Here is a 17,113-nt window from a genome sequence, read left to right on the forward strand (position 1 = left end):
ACATGTACGTTTTAAATCAGCAAGGGATTCCTGCATAGCTATACAATCTGACTGTAGTTTTGACACAGCCAGATCAACAGTCGGGGCAGTAGCATACATAATAGTATCATCCACTTATAGATGAAGTGTAAAATCTTTTACAGATTGACCAATGGTGTTTATATAAATAGTGAAGAGAACAGGTCCCAAAATGGACCCCTGTGGTACACCTTTATGTACTTCAAGAAATTCAGACTTAACCCCATCAATCACGATGGCTTGAGTTCTGTCACTAAGATAATCATGAAACCATGAACAGGCGTCAGAGCTCAGGCCTATCGAGGACAACTTATTCAATAAAATAACACGATCAACAGAATGAAAAGCTTTTGACAGGTCCACAAACAAAACAGCACATTTCATTTTAGTGTCTAAAGCGTTGACAAGATCATTAACAACTAAAGTGGTTGCTGTAATAGTGCTATGGCCAGGCCTGAACCCTGATTGGTTTACATTAAATCAGGCTGATTAGAGTACAGAATGCCACAGCTGAAAACTAATACTCTGAAACCCTGATGAAGGCAGCTTGCTGTCAAAACATTGGCTAATTAATACAAGTATTGTATCAAGAGTAATACAGGGTGAGGATAACTTTTTTTTAAATGTTTTGAACCACTGGACTGGGCCTCGCCAAAGCTGGACTGGACGCTGGACTGGGCCTCGCCAACTCTGGACTGGGCCTCGCTAACTCTGGACTGGGTCTCGCCAACGATGGACTGGGCCTCGCCAATGCTGGACTGGGCCTCGCCAATGCTGGACTGGGCCTCGCCAACTCTGGACTGGGCCTCGCTAACTCTGGACTGGGTCTCGCCAACGCTGGACTGGGCCTCGCCAACGCTGGACTGGGCCTCGCTAACTCAGGTCTGCGTTTTCCCTTCTCCAGAAAACAGTTTACTACTAACCTTCGCCTACTTCCTGTGCCCTCAATCCAGGCCTAGATCTGAGGATGATTAGGGTATTGATTCATATTGATCACTGAGGAGCTGTCTGCTCTTCCAATACCTCCTTAATGAAACTGTCTTCCTTTCAAATGCCAGGATGTCACTGTCAATAAGAATGTGTTATTAACTGACTGGTTAAGTAAAGGTAAGGGGGGAAACTTTGTATTTCTATTCAATTGAATAAGTGAATTGACTGAATCCCCAACCTTGGCCTGGCCATGTTCTGTACCATTCAGGTTGAAGCATGCTGATGTTTAGAAGATAAGTTTCTTGTAAAGTGGTCCTGTGTAGCTCAGTTGGTAGAGCATGGCGCTTGCATCGCCAATGGTAATGGGTTTGATTCCCGTTGGGGACACCCATGAGAACAATGTATGCACACATGAGTTGCTTTGGATAAAAGTGTCTGCTAAATGGCATATATTATCTCAAGAGTGAGTGTGTGTGTGTGTGTGTGTGTGTGTGTGTGTGTGTGTGTGTGTGTGTGTGTGTGTGTGTGTGTGTGTGTGTGTGTGTGTGTGTGTGTGTACCTAGACCACAACTTACTCATCCAGTTGCGGACGTTGAGAAAGCTCTGTTGGCTGGTGAGGTCAAACATGAGAAGGAAGCCCATAGCATCTCTGAAGAAGGCTGTGGTTAGACTCCTGAACCTGGGGGGGACAACAACAGACGTATACAAATAGAAGGCTGTGGTTAGACTCCTGGACCTGGGGGGGTCAACAACAGACCTTTACAAATGGCGTTCCAATTTAGAACCGGGATGGTGACACAATTCTGCCCCAGGTCTCCAGTTTACAATCCTATTATTTTAACAAGGTTTGTTAGCTAGGGCCGGGGAAACGTCTGACACCAATCAGCCGAGGACTGGCTCAGAGAAGGTTTGAGAATGGTGATGGCAACATCCGTTTTGGGTTCGATTCCCGCATGGGTCACATATACTGAATATATCTCTGTCAATGTGGGCCCTGGTCAAAAGTAGAGAACTATATAGGGAATAAGGATGTAGGCTAATCTACTCTTCAACCATCAGTTGTCTGAGAAGAGGCTCAAGGAATTTGAGCCAGTGTTCATTGCGTCAAAAATACTGACTAAAATATATATGTCAAACACCTATTTTTCAGTGGCAATTGATGAGACTACAACTGACTAAACAAAACTGGAACTAATCGAAAATTATTTTTCATTTCAGTTGACTAAAACGAGACGAGACAAAGTTATATCTGACTAAAATCTGACTACAAGTTTATTGGACAAGAGTTTTTGGAGAGATTGAGAGCTTTTCAGTGATAAGCACAATTAATATTAGCAGTACAGATGCACAGTTCTGTTCAGCAGTGGACGCCACACCCTGCACACTCAGCCTACATCAGCCTACACAGCCTACATCAGCCTACACAGCCTACACAGCCTACACAGCCTACATCAGCCTACACAGCCTACACAGCCTACACAGCCTACATCAGCCTACACAGCCTACACAGCCTGCATCAGCTGGTGAGCTGCGGGGGAGCAAGCGATGAGTGTGGGCAGACAGGCAGACAGGCTCCGCTCCGGCTCCGCCTACGATTATACACATCGCGCTGGCGACTCTCTTGCTTCCCCGTAGCTAACCAGTGACCACCAGCCTTCTGGTTAGCTACCCTTTGCCTGGTTAAGAAACACAAGCTGCTTTACGAAATTAAAAACAATAGCAGCATTGAGTTTAATAGTAAAACAACAGTCTAGCTATGTTTTTCTCCCCCTTGAGTATAGAGAAGTAGTCTGTCTTTGAATTTGTAGTCTTGTTCAACCCTCCCACTTTCCTGACTGCATTTCATAGCCAGGATCTACACTATATCTGACTGGTTGGCACGCCCTGACTCATGGGACTCTTGTATGTTGAGTCAGGGTGTGGATATTCTATGTTAGTGTATTTCTATGTTGCATTCTAGGTTGTGTATTTTTATGTTTGGCCGGGTGTGATCCCCAATCAGAGGCAGCTGTCGCTCGTTGTCTCTGATTGGGGATCATACTTAGGCAGCCTGTCATTAGTTGTGGGATTAGAGGCTTGTTTTGTGTTTAGCCTTCGGACTTCACGTTTTGTTGGTTTGTTGTTTTGTTCGTGTGTTTATCGTTGTAATAAACATGTATGCCTTTCACGCTGCGCCTTGGTCTGACCCGTCCTTAAACGACCGTGACACTGGGTTAATAACTCCTCTCACCACTACACTATATCTGACTGGTAAATAACTCCTCTTACCACTACACTATATCTGACTGGTTAATAACTCCTCTTACCACTACACTATATCTGACTGGTAAATAACTCCTCTTACCACTACACTATATCTGACTGGTTAATAACTCCTCTCACCACTACACTATATCTGACTGGTTAATAACTCCTCTTACCACTACACTATATCTGACTGGGTTAATAACTCCTCTTACCACTACACTATATCTGACTGGTTAATAACTCCTCTTACCACTACACTATATCTGACTGGGTTAATAACTCCTCTTACCACTACACTATATCTGACTGGGTTAATAACTCCTCTTACCAATACACTATATCTGACTGGTTAATAACTCCTCTTACCACTACACTATATCTGACTGGTTAATAACTCCTCTTACCAATACACTATATCTGACTGGGTTAATAACTCCTCTTACCACTACACTATATCTGACTGGGTTAATAACTCCTCTTACCACCATATCTGACTGTGTTAATAACTCCTCTCACCACTACACTATATCTGACTGGTTAATAACTCCTCTTACCACTACACTATATCTGACTGGGTTAATAACTCCTCTTACCACTACACTATATCTGACTGGTTAATAACTCCTCTTACCACTACACTATATCTGACTGGGTTAATAACTCCTCTTACCACTACACTATATCTGACTGGTTAATAACTCCTCTTACCACTACACTATATCTGACTGGTTAATAACTCCTCTTACCACTACACTATATCTGACTGGGTTAATAACTCCTCTTACCACTACACTATATCTGACTGGGTTAATAACTCCTCTTACCACTATATCTGACTGGGTTAATAACTCCTCTTACCACTACACTATATCTGACTGGGTTAATAACTTTATTTGGACTCAGTGACTCAGACTTGAGCACTTGGACCAGGACTGGAGCACTGGGACTCGGACTTCAGCCATAGGGACTCGTGACTCGACATTTTGGTGACTCGGACTTGGACTGGAGCACAGAGGACCATTGCGGTGACCATATTACCGCCACACCACCGGTCATGAGTCGTGACCGCAGTCAAAATTCCACATGACCGTTGAGTCACGGTAATCTCCTTTTATGCACTCTGGACATGCGTTGGTAGCACCCAACTCGCTAACGCTCATCAGGTCGCTAATGGCCTGGTACTCAGGGCTCTATTGGCCCTCTAACCATCAGGTCCTAATGGCCTGGTACTCAGGGCTCTATTGTCCCTCTAACCATCAGGTCCTAATGGCCTGGTACTCAGGGCTCTACTGTCCCTCTAACCATCAGGTCCTAATGGCCTGGTACTCAGGGCTCTACTGTCCCTCTAACCATCAGGTCCTAATGGCCTGGTGCTCAGGGCTCTACTGTCCCTCTAACCATCAGGTCGCTAAAGGCCTGGTACTCAGGGCTCTACTGTCCCTCTAACCATCAGGTCCTAATGGCCTGGTACTCAGGGCTCTATTGTCCCTCTAACCATCAGGTCCTAATGGCCTGGTACTCAGGGCTCTATTGTCCCTCTAACCATCAGGTCATAATGGCCTGGTACTCAGGGCTCTACTGTCCCTCTAACCATCAGGTCCTAATGGCCTGGTACTCAGGGCTCTATTGGCCCTCTAACCATCAGGTCCTAATGGCCTGGTACTCAGGGCTCTATTGTCCCTCTAAACATCAGGTCCTAATGGCCTGGTACTCAGGGCTCTACTGTCCCTCTAACCATCAGGTCCTAATGGCCTGGTACTCAGGGCTCTATTGTCCCTCTAACCATCAGGTCCTAATGGCCTGGTACTCAGGGCTCTATTGTCCCTCTAACCACTCTGACATCAATGCAAATGCAATCGAAAATCACATGAAACACTAATCATCAAAACATAATGCTTTTTAAAACTCACCATTAGGCAAAACATTTTTTACATCAATTTGGAGAAAGAAGTTCAACAACAGGTTGAAACTGAGTGGGAAACATGGTCGTTGTGGATGTTGTGTCAAAGCCAAAACAACGAAATGAACGCTTTCTAAGGTGACGATTTATTCAAAACATTTAATACGTTGCATGTAGAACACTCTTACACATATTAGAGCTGATGCATATACATTTGCCTATATATTTTTGTTGTTTTGGGGGGTAGATCAGCTTTAATATTGCAGATAGTTTGTAGCTTCCATCAATGTAATTGTCTGCATAACTTCCAATCCCACATATATTTTTGGGTAAATATATACAGTACCAGTCAAACGTTTGGGCTCACCTACTCATTCAAGGGTTTTTCCATATGTGTTATTTCATAGTTTGGATGTCTTCACTATTATTCTACAATGTAGAAAATAGTAAAAATAAAGAAAAACCCTTGAATGAGTAGGTGTGTCAAAACTTTTGACTGGTAGTGTACATACATACATACATACATACATACATACATACAACACTTAGGCTTCTACTTCCAGCTTATACATACTATATACATTTTACGGACACAATCTATTTTACAATAGTTTTATTTTGTTTGTTTTTAGTCCTTCCTTAACCTCTCTCATCTATTGCTGATGTCCATCCAGTTTGATTTCTATTTGCCATATATTTTTAACTGTGCTGTTTCACAAAAGTTTTGAACCTTTATACATTTTACGGACACAGTTTATTTTACATGAGTTATCTTGTTGTTATTAGTCCCACCCGTCAGCTCCATTCAACCCCTCCCATCTTTCCCTTAACACCATCCATATTAGATGTATTTTTGCCGTTTATTTTTCCAACTGTGCTGTGATGTTTCACAAAAAGTTCTGAACCTTTCTATTCTCATAGTTTCTACAGATTGTAAATGAAATATTGTTGCTAAAAGTATTATTATATTATTGATTGATTCACTCTGACTTTTCAGATCACCCAGTAGTGCTATCTGCAGGGTTAGCTCCAGGTAAATGTTGCAATTCTTCAGCCATTCCTGAACCTGTGACCAAAAACAAGCTACACTATGGACAGTACCAAAACAAATGATCTAATGATTCTGTCTCTTCGCTGCTAAATCTGCAGAGCTGGGAAGGTTGTATCCCCCATATATATATATAACATTCTATTGGTTGCAAGAATTTTGTATAATAATTTAAATTGAACAATTCTATGTTTTGAATCCGGTGTCGTTTTGCGTATCAGTTCATAAACCTTGTGCCATGGAATCGGTACATCGAAAATATCTTCCCGACTATTTTGCAATCTATATGGCACAGCTGTCAATCTTTTTGATCCTTAAATGAAAATGGCATTCTTTTTTATTTATCACAATTTTCTTTAACCAATTATGTTCTTTAATGCAAGGCCGACAGACAAGTTCCTTACTTTCTCCTCCTTCCACTTTCCTCTTCCATTTTTGCGGTAATGCTGCAATTATTTGATTGTAATTTTGGGTAGAGCAGACATTTCCATATGTTTTTGTTCGCTGCATGTATGACATTACTCCATCAGTCCTATTTATGATATCATTTACAAATATTATACTTTTTATTAAAATGTTATGGAAAAAATATGTTTTTTTCATCAATTAGTATATTTCAGTTTAACCACAATATTTGTTGTATTATTTGTTCTGTCTTTTCTGGTGGATTAAACTGAAATTGCAACCAACTTTATATGGCTTGTTTTAAAAATAGCGATATTTTGGAAATTATTTCATTTTCAAATAATAATGGCCCGTTGTTTTAATCATTTTGACAATAACTAGACAATCATTATTCAAATGACAAAAATGTGACTTTATTTCAGTAAAAATGACTAAGACTAGTTTAAAGAGTGCCAAAATGAAAACTGGTTCGAACGTAGAGCGGTTGACTCTCAAGAAGCTTTCACTCTATTCCCTATGTAGTGCACAACTTTTATCCAGGCTCTGGACAACATAGGTCCCGTTTGGGACACAGCCTCAGTCTGTCTCTCGTTGAGGCTTTTTTTTTTGATGAACAAGACACGTCAGTTTCTCTCTCGTACGTACGGAGGTGTCAGACCCTCCAGCATCACAGCCAGATTCTGTGAAGACGCTGTGGAGACGCCTGATCGTTATGGCTGGTTAAGGCCTTGTAGAACTACATCAAGCGTCATTCTCACAAGGTAGGGGGGGGGGGGAGTGATACCTTGAGAGAATCTCACGTCGTGAGAGCTTGAGATAGTGTAGTTAAACAAAACATCAAGCTACAAACTGAATGGCAGCAGTGGTTTGTCTATGATTTCATGCTAAGCAAAGCTTAGGTAAAATAGCTATTCCCATGACTACCCTCTCTCTTTATAATGCATTATAAAGCGCATTTGTAACCCTTTATGAGCTATATGCAATGCTTTCCAATGCAGTTCCAGTACCTCTCCTGTCCAGCTGTATCCCAGAGCTGGAGGTGAACTTTAAAGGTTTTCCCTGTGGTTCCATTGGGGCCCGACGCTGTGTACACCTGAAACACACCCGAAAACACATGGACACATACAGGGTGAGAAACGCATACACTCACCTGGCAGAGGCACCGCTACATTTACATTTACATTTACGTCATTTAGCAGACACTCATATCAGCTACTATCTGACAGATGTTATTTCTCTCAGGGGAAACCATGTCGCTGTCGAGTGCAGGTTGCATGTCAGAGATTTGAAATGTAAAATAAAATTTCCATTCTGTTTTTCTGCATCACGTTAGCTAAATGTACAGATCTATGTTAGCTAAGTCACTAAATCTACAGATTTATAGTACATTAGCTAAGTCACTAAATCTACAGATCTACGTTAGCTAAGTCACTAAATCTACAGATCTATGTTAGCTAAGTCACTAAATCTACAGATCTATGTTAGCTAAATCACTAAATCTACAGATCTATGTTAGCTAAATCACAAAATCTACAGATATATGTTAGCTAAGTCACTAAAGCTACAGATCTACGTTAGCTAAGTCACTAAATCTACAGATCTATGTTAGCTAAATCACTAAATCTACAGATCTATGTTAGCTAAATCACTAAATCTACAGATCTATGTTAGCTAAATCACAAAATCTACAGATCTATGTTAGCTAAGTCACTAAATCTACAGATCTATGTTAGCTAAGTCACTAAATCTACAGATCTATGTTAGCTAAGTCACTAAATCTACAGATCTACGTTAGTTAAATCACTAAATCTACAGATCTATGTTAGCTAAATCACTAAATCTACAGATCTATGTTAGCTAAATCACTAAATCTACAGATCTATGTTAGCTAAGTCACTAAATCTACAGATCTATGTTAGCTAAATCACTAAATCTACAGATCTACGTTAGCTAAACCACTAAATCTACAGATCTATATTAGCTAAACACTAAATCTATAGATCTATGTTAGCTAAGCCACTAATCTACAGATCTATATTAGCTAAATCACTAAATCTACAGATCTACGTTAGCTAAAACACTAAATCTACATTAGCTAAACCACTAAATCTACAGATCTAAGCTACTCAGGCTCCTAGCTTTATAAACAGAAAGAAAAACAGTTTTGACATCCCACTGGTTCTGTTATCAACAGAGGTACAACATAGACTTTAGTATAAGAAAACAGTATTATCCTCGGGAGAAAATTAGTTTTGCTGCAGAATCCAAAGAAAATACTGGAACAAAATTGACATGAACAGATAAAAACGGACATGAACAGATAAAACAGGGTCATTGTAAATAAATAGATTACCAGCATTATAGGGATTCAGACAAACATTGTCCGCATGGGAGAAGAGGAACTTTGATGAGGGAAGGAGTAGCCCAGCGTTTCCCAAACCCGGTCCTCAGGAACCCAAGGGGTGCACGTTTTGGTTTTTGCCCCTAACACTACACAGCTGATTCAAATGATCAAAGCTTGATGATCATGTTGATTATTTGAATCGGCTGTGTAGTGCTACGGTCAAAAACCAAAATGTGCACCCCTTGGGGTTCCGAGGCCCGGCTTTGGGAAACCCTGCACTAGCCTAAACAGTGGATGTTTTCTCATGTATTTTGCATTCATGGACATTACAAAGAGATATTAGCATTAGCATTCTTGCTCTTTGCCTAGCTAAGGCTAGACATGCAATGGTCTGTGTCTGTCTGCAGGGCATGTGCCTCTGGATCAATGAGGTATCACTAAGCCATCACTGAGGTACTGTATGCAAAAGCAGGCAGCGTCATTATTCACTTTGCTTCTGTGTCACAGGATTACATCTCATTGATGGTCCTACTGGCACATTTCACGGTTTAGTGTCACAGTGATACGTTTTGGCTGTCTTTGACATGAGAGATTTTACTTTATTCTGGGCCGCTGGAGTCATAAAAGGACTATAGTCACATGGCATAACAGTGGCAGAGGTTCATCCTCACCCATTAATTCAACTTTACAGCTATCCTTCCCCTCCTCTTCCCTGGCCATGTCTGAACAGCCCAGTGAGTCAGCTTAACACGGATGAAGAGAAGAGAAGTGGTGACACCTTTCCTGGCTGCATACCGATTCTCCACGCTTCACCCCCCCCTGTCATGGATTTAAAGAGCGGCTGCCCCTAAAAAGCAACTCCTCGTTTTGAAAACGGCCGATGTGGCACCGATATGTCAGAAACATTTATTCTAGTGTCAAAATTGACTACAAAGTGTAAATAGGATAATTCTGGTCATAAAGTCAGTCTCGTCCAAAACTGAGATTTGTGATTATAAAAAAATTATGTCACTGAATGAAGGGAACCGGAACCGGAACAGTTTCAGCTTCCCTTAGGTTGATTTTATTTCATCCTGCCCACAGCGCAGCTCCTCCTCTCCTCTCCTCTCCTCTCCTCTCCTCTCCTCTCCTCTCCTCTCCCTCTCCCCCCCTCCCCTCCCCCCCTCCCTCTCCTCTCCTCTCCTCTCCTCTCCTCTCCTCTCCTCTCCTCTCCTCTCCTCTCCCTCTCCTCTCCTCTCCTCTCTCTCCCCCTCCCCTCCCCTCTCCTCTCCTCTCCTCTGACATTCGATATCCCTATGGGGCTAGTTAGGGACCATCAGTAAATTACACAATGAACATGGGACAATATTTAGAAATGACAACAGCTCCAAATATCAATGACTTCAACCATTATACAAGATGGAACTGTGATTGGGAAGGCTGGAGAATATAACCATTATACAAGATGAAACTGATTGGGAGGGCTAGAGAATATAACCATTATACAAGATGGAACTGATTGGGAGGGCTGGAGAATATAACCATTATACAAGATGAAACTGATTGGGAGGGCTGGAGAATATAACCATTATACAAGATGAAACTGTGATTGGGAGAACTGTCCTAAAATGTCAAAAATGTTTGCAGAAAAACATTTGTTTATGCGTGGAGAACGTTAAGATTGTGACCAATGAGTAACAATGAATTTGGGCAGATAGATACATTTGCAAGCCACTTATCCATGTAATGGCTAACCATAGCCTATGACAGAGAATAGATTGGGATATATCTCTGTGAGCTTCCTGCAAAAGAAAGTTTATGACACAAGACAACATATTGCTTAACCAAATACGCCCAGTGGGTCTAAATATTCCTGATAGTGATTAAGAATCCGGATAAGAGCGTCTGCTAAATGACTAAAATGTTAAATGTAAAATGTAATGTAAAGAAACCCATTAGCCTATTATCTAGTGTGTGCCCCCCGAGAAATGCCTCAAGAGACTGTGTGAAAAATGTACGCAAGTCGCTCAGGATAAGAACGTCTGCTAAATGACTAAAATGTAAAATGTAGCCACGTGCAAATTGAAATACAGCGGATTTAAACAATAGTAATCAGTAATAATTAATAAAGTAGTAATCAATTGGAATTAGCAACAATAGGAAACTGTGAATTCTATCATGCTTACTGTATGAAATTACAGTGAGCAATCTGACCAGCTTTACTGATTGAACTTTCCTAAACTACATGAAGATACTCACCACCCTTTGATATTGATGACAGAGGAAGGAAGGAAGGAAGGAAGATACTCACCACTATTTTGTGTGTGTGTGTGTGTGTGTGTGTGTGTGTGTGCTTACCACTCTCTTTTCCCTGAAGTCTATTCCCACTGTGGTGATGAACTTGGGGTTGAACTTGTTGTCAGTGTACCTGTAAGATAATACTTTATTAATCCCCTGAAGGATTTGTTTTCACCAGCTGATCCATACATTACCATTAATAGCTACAGTAGAAGTCGGAAGTTTACATACACTTAGGTTGGAGTCATTAAAACTAGTTTTTCAACCACTCCACCAATTTCTTGTTTACAAACTATAGTTTTGGCAAGTCGGTTAGGACATCTACTTTGTGCATGACACAAGTAATTTTTCTAACAATTGTTTACAGACAGATTATTTCACTTATAATTCACTGTATTACACAATTCCAGTGGGTCAGAAGTTTACATACACTAAGTTGACTGTGCCTATAAACAGCTTGGAAAATTCTGATAGCTTCTGATAGGCTAATTGGCATAATTTGAGTCAATTGGAGGTGTACCTGTGGATGTACAGTGGGGAGAACAAGTATTTGATACACTGCCGATTTTGCAGGTCATTCCTTTCAAAGCATGTAGAGGTCTGTAATTTTTATCATAGGTACACTTCAACTGTGAGAGACGGAATCTAAAACAAAAATCCAGAAAATCACATTGTATGATTTTTAAGTAATTCATTTGCATTTTATTGCATGACATAAGTATTTGATACATCAGAAAAGCAGAACTTAATATTTGGTACAGAAACCTTTGTTTGCAATTACAGAGATCATACGTTTCCTGTAGGTCTTGACCAGGGTTGCACACACTGCAGCAGGGATTTTGGCCCACTCCTCCATACAGACCTTCTCCAGATCCTTCAGGTTTCGGGGCTGTCGCTGGGCAATACGGACTTTCAGCTCCCTCCAAAGATTTTCTATTGGGTTCAGGTCTGGAGACTGGCTAGGCCACTCCAGGACCTTGAGATGCCTCTTACGGAGCCACTCCTTAGTTGCCCTGGCTGTGTGTTTTGGGTCGTTGTCATGCTGGAAGACCCAGCCACGACCCATCTTCAATGCTCTTACTGAGGGAAGGAGGTTGTTGGCCAAGATCTCGCGATACATGGCCCCATCCATCCTCCCCTCAATACGGTGCAGTCGTCCTGACCCCTTTGCAGAAAAGCATCCCCAAAGAATGATGTTTCCATATCCATGCTTCACGGTTGGGATGGTGTTCTTGGGGTTGTACTCATCCTTCTTCTTCCTCCAAACAAGGCGAGTGGAGTTTAGACCAAAAAGCTCTATTTTTGTCTCATCAGACCACATGACCTTCTCCCATTCCTCCTCTGGTTCATCCAGATGGTCATTGGCAAACTTCAGACGGGCCTGGACATGCGCTGGCTTGAGCAGGGGGACCTTGCGTGCGCTGCAGGATTTTAATCCATGACGGCGTAGTGTGTTACTAATGGTTTTCTTTGAGACTGTGGTCCCAGCTCTCTTCAGGTCATTGACCAGGTCCTGCTGTGTAGTTCTGGGCTGATCCCTCACCTTCCTCATGATCATTGATGCCCCACAAGGTGAGATCTTGCATGGAGCCGCAGACCGAGGGTGATTGACCGTCATCTTGAACTTCTTCCATTTTCTAATAATTGTGCCAACAGTTGTTGCCTTCTCACCAAGCTGCTTGCCTATTGTCCTGTAGCCCATCCCAGCCTTGTGCAGGTCTACAATTGTATCCCTGATGTCCTTACACAGCTCTCTGGTGTTGGCCATTGTGGAGAGGTTGGAGTCTGTTTGATTGAGTGTGTGGACAGGTGTCTTTTATACAGGTAACGAGTTCAAACAGGTGCAGTTAATACAGGTAATGAGTGGAGAACAGGAGGGCTTCTTAAAGAAAATCTAACAGGTCTGTGAGAGCCGGAATTCTTACTGGTTGGTAGGTGATCAAATACTTATGTCATGCAATAAAATGCAAAATGAATTACTTAAAAATCATACAATGTGATTTTCTGGATTTTTGTTTTAGATTCCGTCTCTCACAGTTGAAGTGTACCTATGATAAAAATTACAGACCTCTACATGCTTTGTAAGTAGGAAAACCTGCAAAATCGGTAGTGTATCAAATACTTGTTCTCCCCACTGTATTTCAAGGCCTACCTTCAAACTCAGTGCCTCTTTGCTTGACATCATGGGAAAATCAAAAGAAATCAGCCAAGTCCTCAGAAAACAAATTGTAGACCTCCACAAGTCTGGTTCATCCTTGGGAGCAATTTCCAAACGCCTGAAGGTAAAACATTCATCTGTACAAACAATAGTTCGCAAGTATAAACACCATGGGACCACGCAGCCGTCATACCGTTCAGGAAGGCGACGTGTTCTGTCTCCTAGAGATGAACGTACTTTGGTGCATAAAGTGCAAATCAATCCCAGAACAACAGCAAAGAACCTTGTGAAGATGCTGGAGGAAACAGGTACAAAAGTATCTATATCCACAGTAAAACGAGACCTATATCGACATAACCTGAAAGGCTGCTCAGCAAGGAAGAAGCCACTGCTCCAAAACCTCCATAAAAAAGCCAGACTATGGTTTGCAACTGCACATGGGGACAAAGATCGTACTTTTTGGAGAAATGTCCTCTGGTCTGATGAAACAAAAATAGAACTGTTTGGCTATAATGACCATCGTTATGTTTGGAGGAAAAAGGGGGTACCTTGCAAGCCGAAGAACACCATCCCAACTGTGAAACACGGGGGTGCTTTGCTGTGGGGGTGCTTTGCTGCAGGAGGAACTGGTACACTATACAAAATAGTTGGCATCATGAGGAAGGAAAATTATGTGGATATATTGAAGCAACATCTCAAGACATCAGTCAGGAAGTTAAAAAGCTTGGTCGCAAATGGGTCTTCCAAATGGACAATGACCCCAAGCATACTTCCAAAGTTGTGGCAAAATGGCTTAAGGACAACAAAGTCAAGGTATTGGAGTGGCCATCACAAAGCCCTGACCTCAATCCTATAGAACATTTGTGGGCAGAACTAAAAACGTGTGTGCGAGCAAGGATGCCTAAAAACCTGACTCAGTTACACCAGCTCTGTCAGGAGGAATGGGCCAACATTCACCCAACTTAATGTGGGAAGCTTGTGGAAGGCTACCCAAAACGTTTGACCCAAATTAAACAATTTAAAGGCAATGCTACCAAATACTAATTGAGTGTATGTAAACTTCTGACCCACTGGGAATGTGATAAAAGCTTAAATAAATCATTCTCTACTATTATTCTGACATTTCAAATTCTTAAAATAAAGTGGTGATCCTAACTGACCTAAAACAGGGAATTATTATAAGGATTAAAAGTCAGGAATTATGAAAAACTGAGTTTAAATGTATTTGGCTAAGGTGTATATAAACTTCTGACTTCAACTGTACAAAACAAAGGACATATAAACACTAAAAGCAGCACATCAACATATTAAAAGCAAAGTGCTCAAGGAAGTACTTGTATAGAAAGGTAGTCTTAATATATGAATAATATATATATATATATATATACACACCCGGTCAAAAGTTTGGACACACCTACTCATTCAAGGGATTTTCTTTATTTTTACTATTTTCTACATTGTAGAATAATAGTGAAGACATCAAAACTATGAAATAACACATATGGAATCATGTAGTAGCGAAAAAAGTGTTAAACAATTCAGAATATATTTTATATTTGATATTCTTCAAATAGCCACCCTTTGCCTTGGTGACAGCTTTGCACACTCTTGGCATTCTCTCAACCAGCTTCATGAGGTAGTCACCTGGAATGCATTTCATTTAACAGGTGTCTTCTTAAAAGTTAATTTGTGGAATTTCTTTTCTTCTTAATGCGTTTGAGCCAATCAGTTGTGTTGTGACAAGGGGGGGTATACAGAAGCTAGCCCTATTTGGTGAAAGACAAAGTCCATATTATGGCAAGAACAGCTAAAATAAGCAAAGAGAAACTACAGTCCATCATTACTTTAAGACATGAAGGTCAGTCAATACGGAACATTTCAAGAACTTTGAAAGTTTCTTCAAGAGCAGTCGCAAAAACCATCAAGCGCTATGATGAATCTGCCTCTCATGAGGACCGCCACAGGAATGGAAGACCCAGAGTCACCTCTGCTGCAGAGGATAAATTCATTAGAGTTACCAGCCTAAGAAATTGCAGTCCAAATAAATGCTTCACAGAGTTCATGTAACAGACACATCAACATCAACTGTTCAGAGGAGACTGCGTGAATCAGGCCTTCATGGTCGAATTGCTGCAAAGAACCCCTACCCCCGGCAGGGATGTAGCTCAGTTGGTACAGCATGGCGTTTGTAACGCCAGGGTTGTGGGTTCGATTCGCATGGGGGGCCAGTATGAAAAAAAATCAAATGTATGCACTCACTAACTGTAAGTCGCTCTGGATAAGAGCGTCTGCTAAATGACAAAAAATGAATGTAAAATGTAATAATAAGAAGAGACTTGTTTGGGCCAAGAAACACGAGCAATGGACATTAGACCGGTGGAAATCTGTCCTTTGGTCTGATGAGTCAAAATGTGAGATTTTTGGTTCCACCCGCCGTGTCTTTGTGAGACGAATAGTAGGTGAATGGATGATCTCCGCATGTGTGGTTCCCACCGTGAAGCATGTAGGAGGAGGTGCTATGGTGTGGGGTGCTTTGCTGGTGACACTGTCTGTGATTTATTTAGAATTCAAGGCACATGTAACCAGCATGGCTACCACAGCATTCTGCAGCGATATGCCATCCCATCTGGTTTGCGCTTAGTGGGACTATCATTTGTTTTTCAACAGGACAATGACCCAAAACACACCTCCAGGCTGTGTAAGGGCTATTTGACCAAGAAGGAGAGTGATGGAGTGCTACATCAGATGACCTGGCCTCCACAATCCCCCGACCTCAACCCAATTGAGATGGTTTGGGATGAGTTGGACCGCAGAGTGAAGGAAAAGCAGCCAACAAGTGCTCAGCATATGTGGGAACTCCTTCAAGACTGTTGGAAACCATTCCAGGTGAAGCTGGTTGAGAGAATGCCAAGAGTGTGCAAAGCTGTCATCAAGGCAAAGGGTGGCTACTTTGAAGAATCAAAAATCAAAAATATATTTTGATTTGTTTAACACTTTTTTGGTTACTACATGATTCCATCTGTGTTATTTCATAGTTTTGATGTCTTCACTATTATTCTACAATGTAGAAAATAGTAAAAATAAAGAAAAACTTTTGAATGAGCAGGTGTGTCCAAACTTTTGACTGGTGCTGTATATATATACACAGATATATATATATATATATATATATATATATATATATATATATATATATATATATATATATATATATATATATATATATATACAGTATATTAATAACATATGATATACTGTGTACCTGTGGAGAAAGGAATTTTTTTCCAGAGCATATAGTGCCTTCAGAAAGTATTCACACACCTTTATTTTTTCCACATTTTGATGGGATAAAATTGATTTAATTGAATTTTTTTGTCAACGGTCTATAAAATACTCATGTCAAAGTGGAAGGAAAATTCTAACATTTGAAAATAAAAATTTGAAAAATAAAACAGTAACATCTTGCTTACATAAGTATTCAACCCCCTGAGTCAATAGATGTTAGAATCACCTTTAGCAGCAATTACAGCTGTGAGTCTTTTTGGGTCAGTCTCTAAAAGCTTTGCACACCTGGATTGTAAAATAAAATATATATATATTCTTCAAGCTCTGTCAAGTTGGTTGTTGATCATTGGTAGACAATAATTTACAAGTCTTGCCATAGATATTGAAGCCAATTTAAGTCAAAACTGTAACTATGCCAGGAACATTCAACGTCGTCTTGGTAAGCAACTCCAGTGTTGATTTGGCCTTGTGTTTTAGGTCATTGTCCTGGTGAAGTGTTGT

General features: G+C 40.9%; 1 protein-coding gene across 2 annotated transcripts in view; it reads right to left on the bottom strand.

Moving 5' to 3' along the window:
• rab27b (RAB27B, member RAS oncogene family) overlaps window positions 1–17,113 on the bottom strand; it is a 106,651-nt gene that overhangs the window by 13,376 nt on the left and 76,162 nt on the right. For both annotated transcript variants that reach the window (XM_041872382.1, XM_041872383.1), the window contains exons 3-5: window positions 11,230–11,299; window positions 7,556–7,641; window positions 1,524–1,627 (exon numbers count right to left, since the gene is read on the bottom strand). In XM_041872382.1, coding sequence (XP_041728316.1) covers window positions 1,524–1,627; window positions 7,556–7,641; window positions 11,230–11,299 — 260 coding nt within the window. The remainder of the gene's footprint in view (window positions 1–1,523; window positions 1,628–7,555; window positions 7,642–11,229; window positions 11,300–17,113) is intronic.

Source organism: Coregonus clupeaformis, unplaced genomic scaffold (assembly GCF_020615455.1).
Source record: "Coregonus clupeaformis isolate EN_2021a unplaced genomic scaffold, ASM2061545v1 scaf0289, whole genome shotgun sequence".
Lineage (NCBI taxonomy): Eukaryota > Metazoa > Chordata > Actinopteri > Salmoniformes > Salmonidae > Coregonus > Coregonus clupeaformis.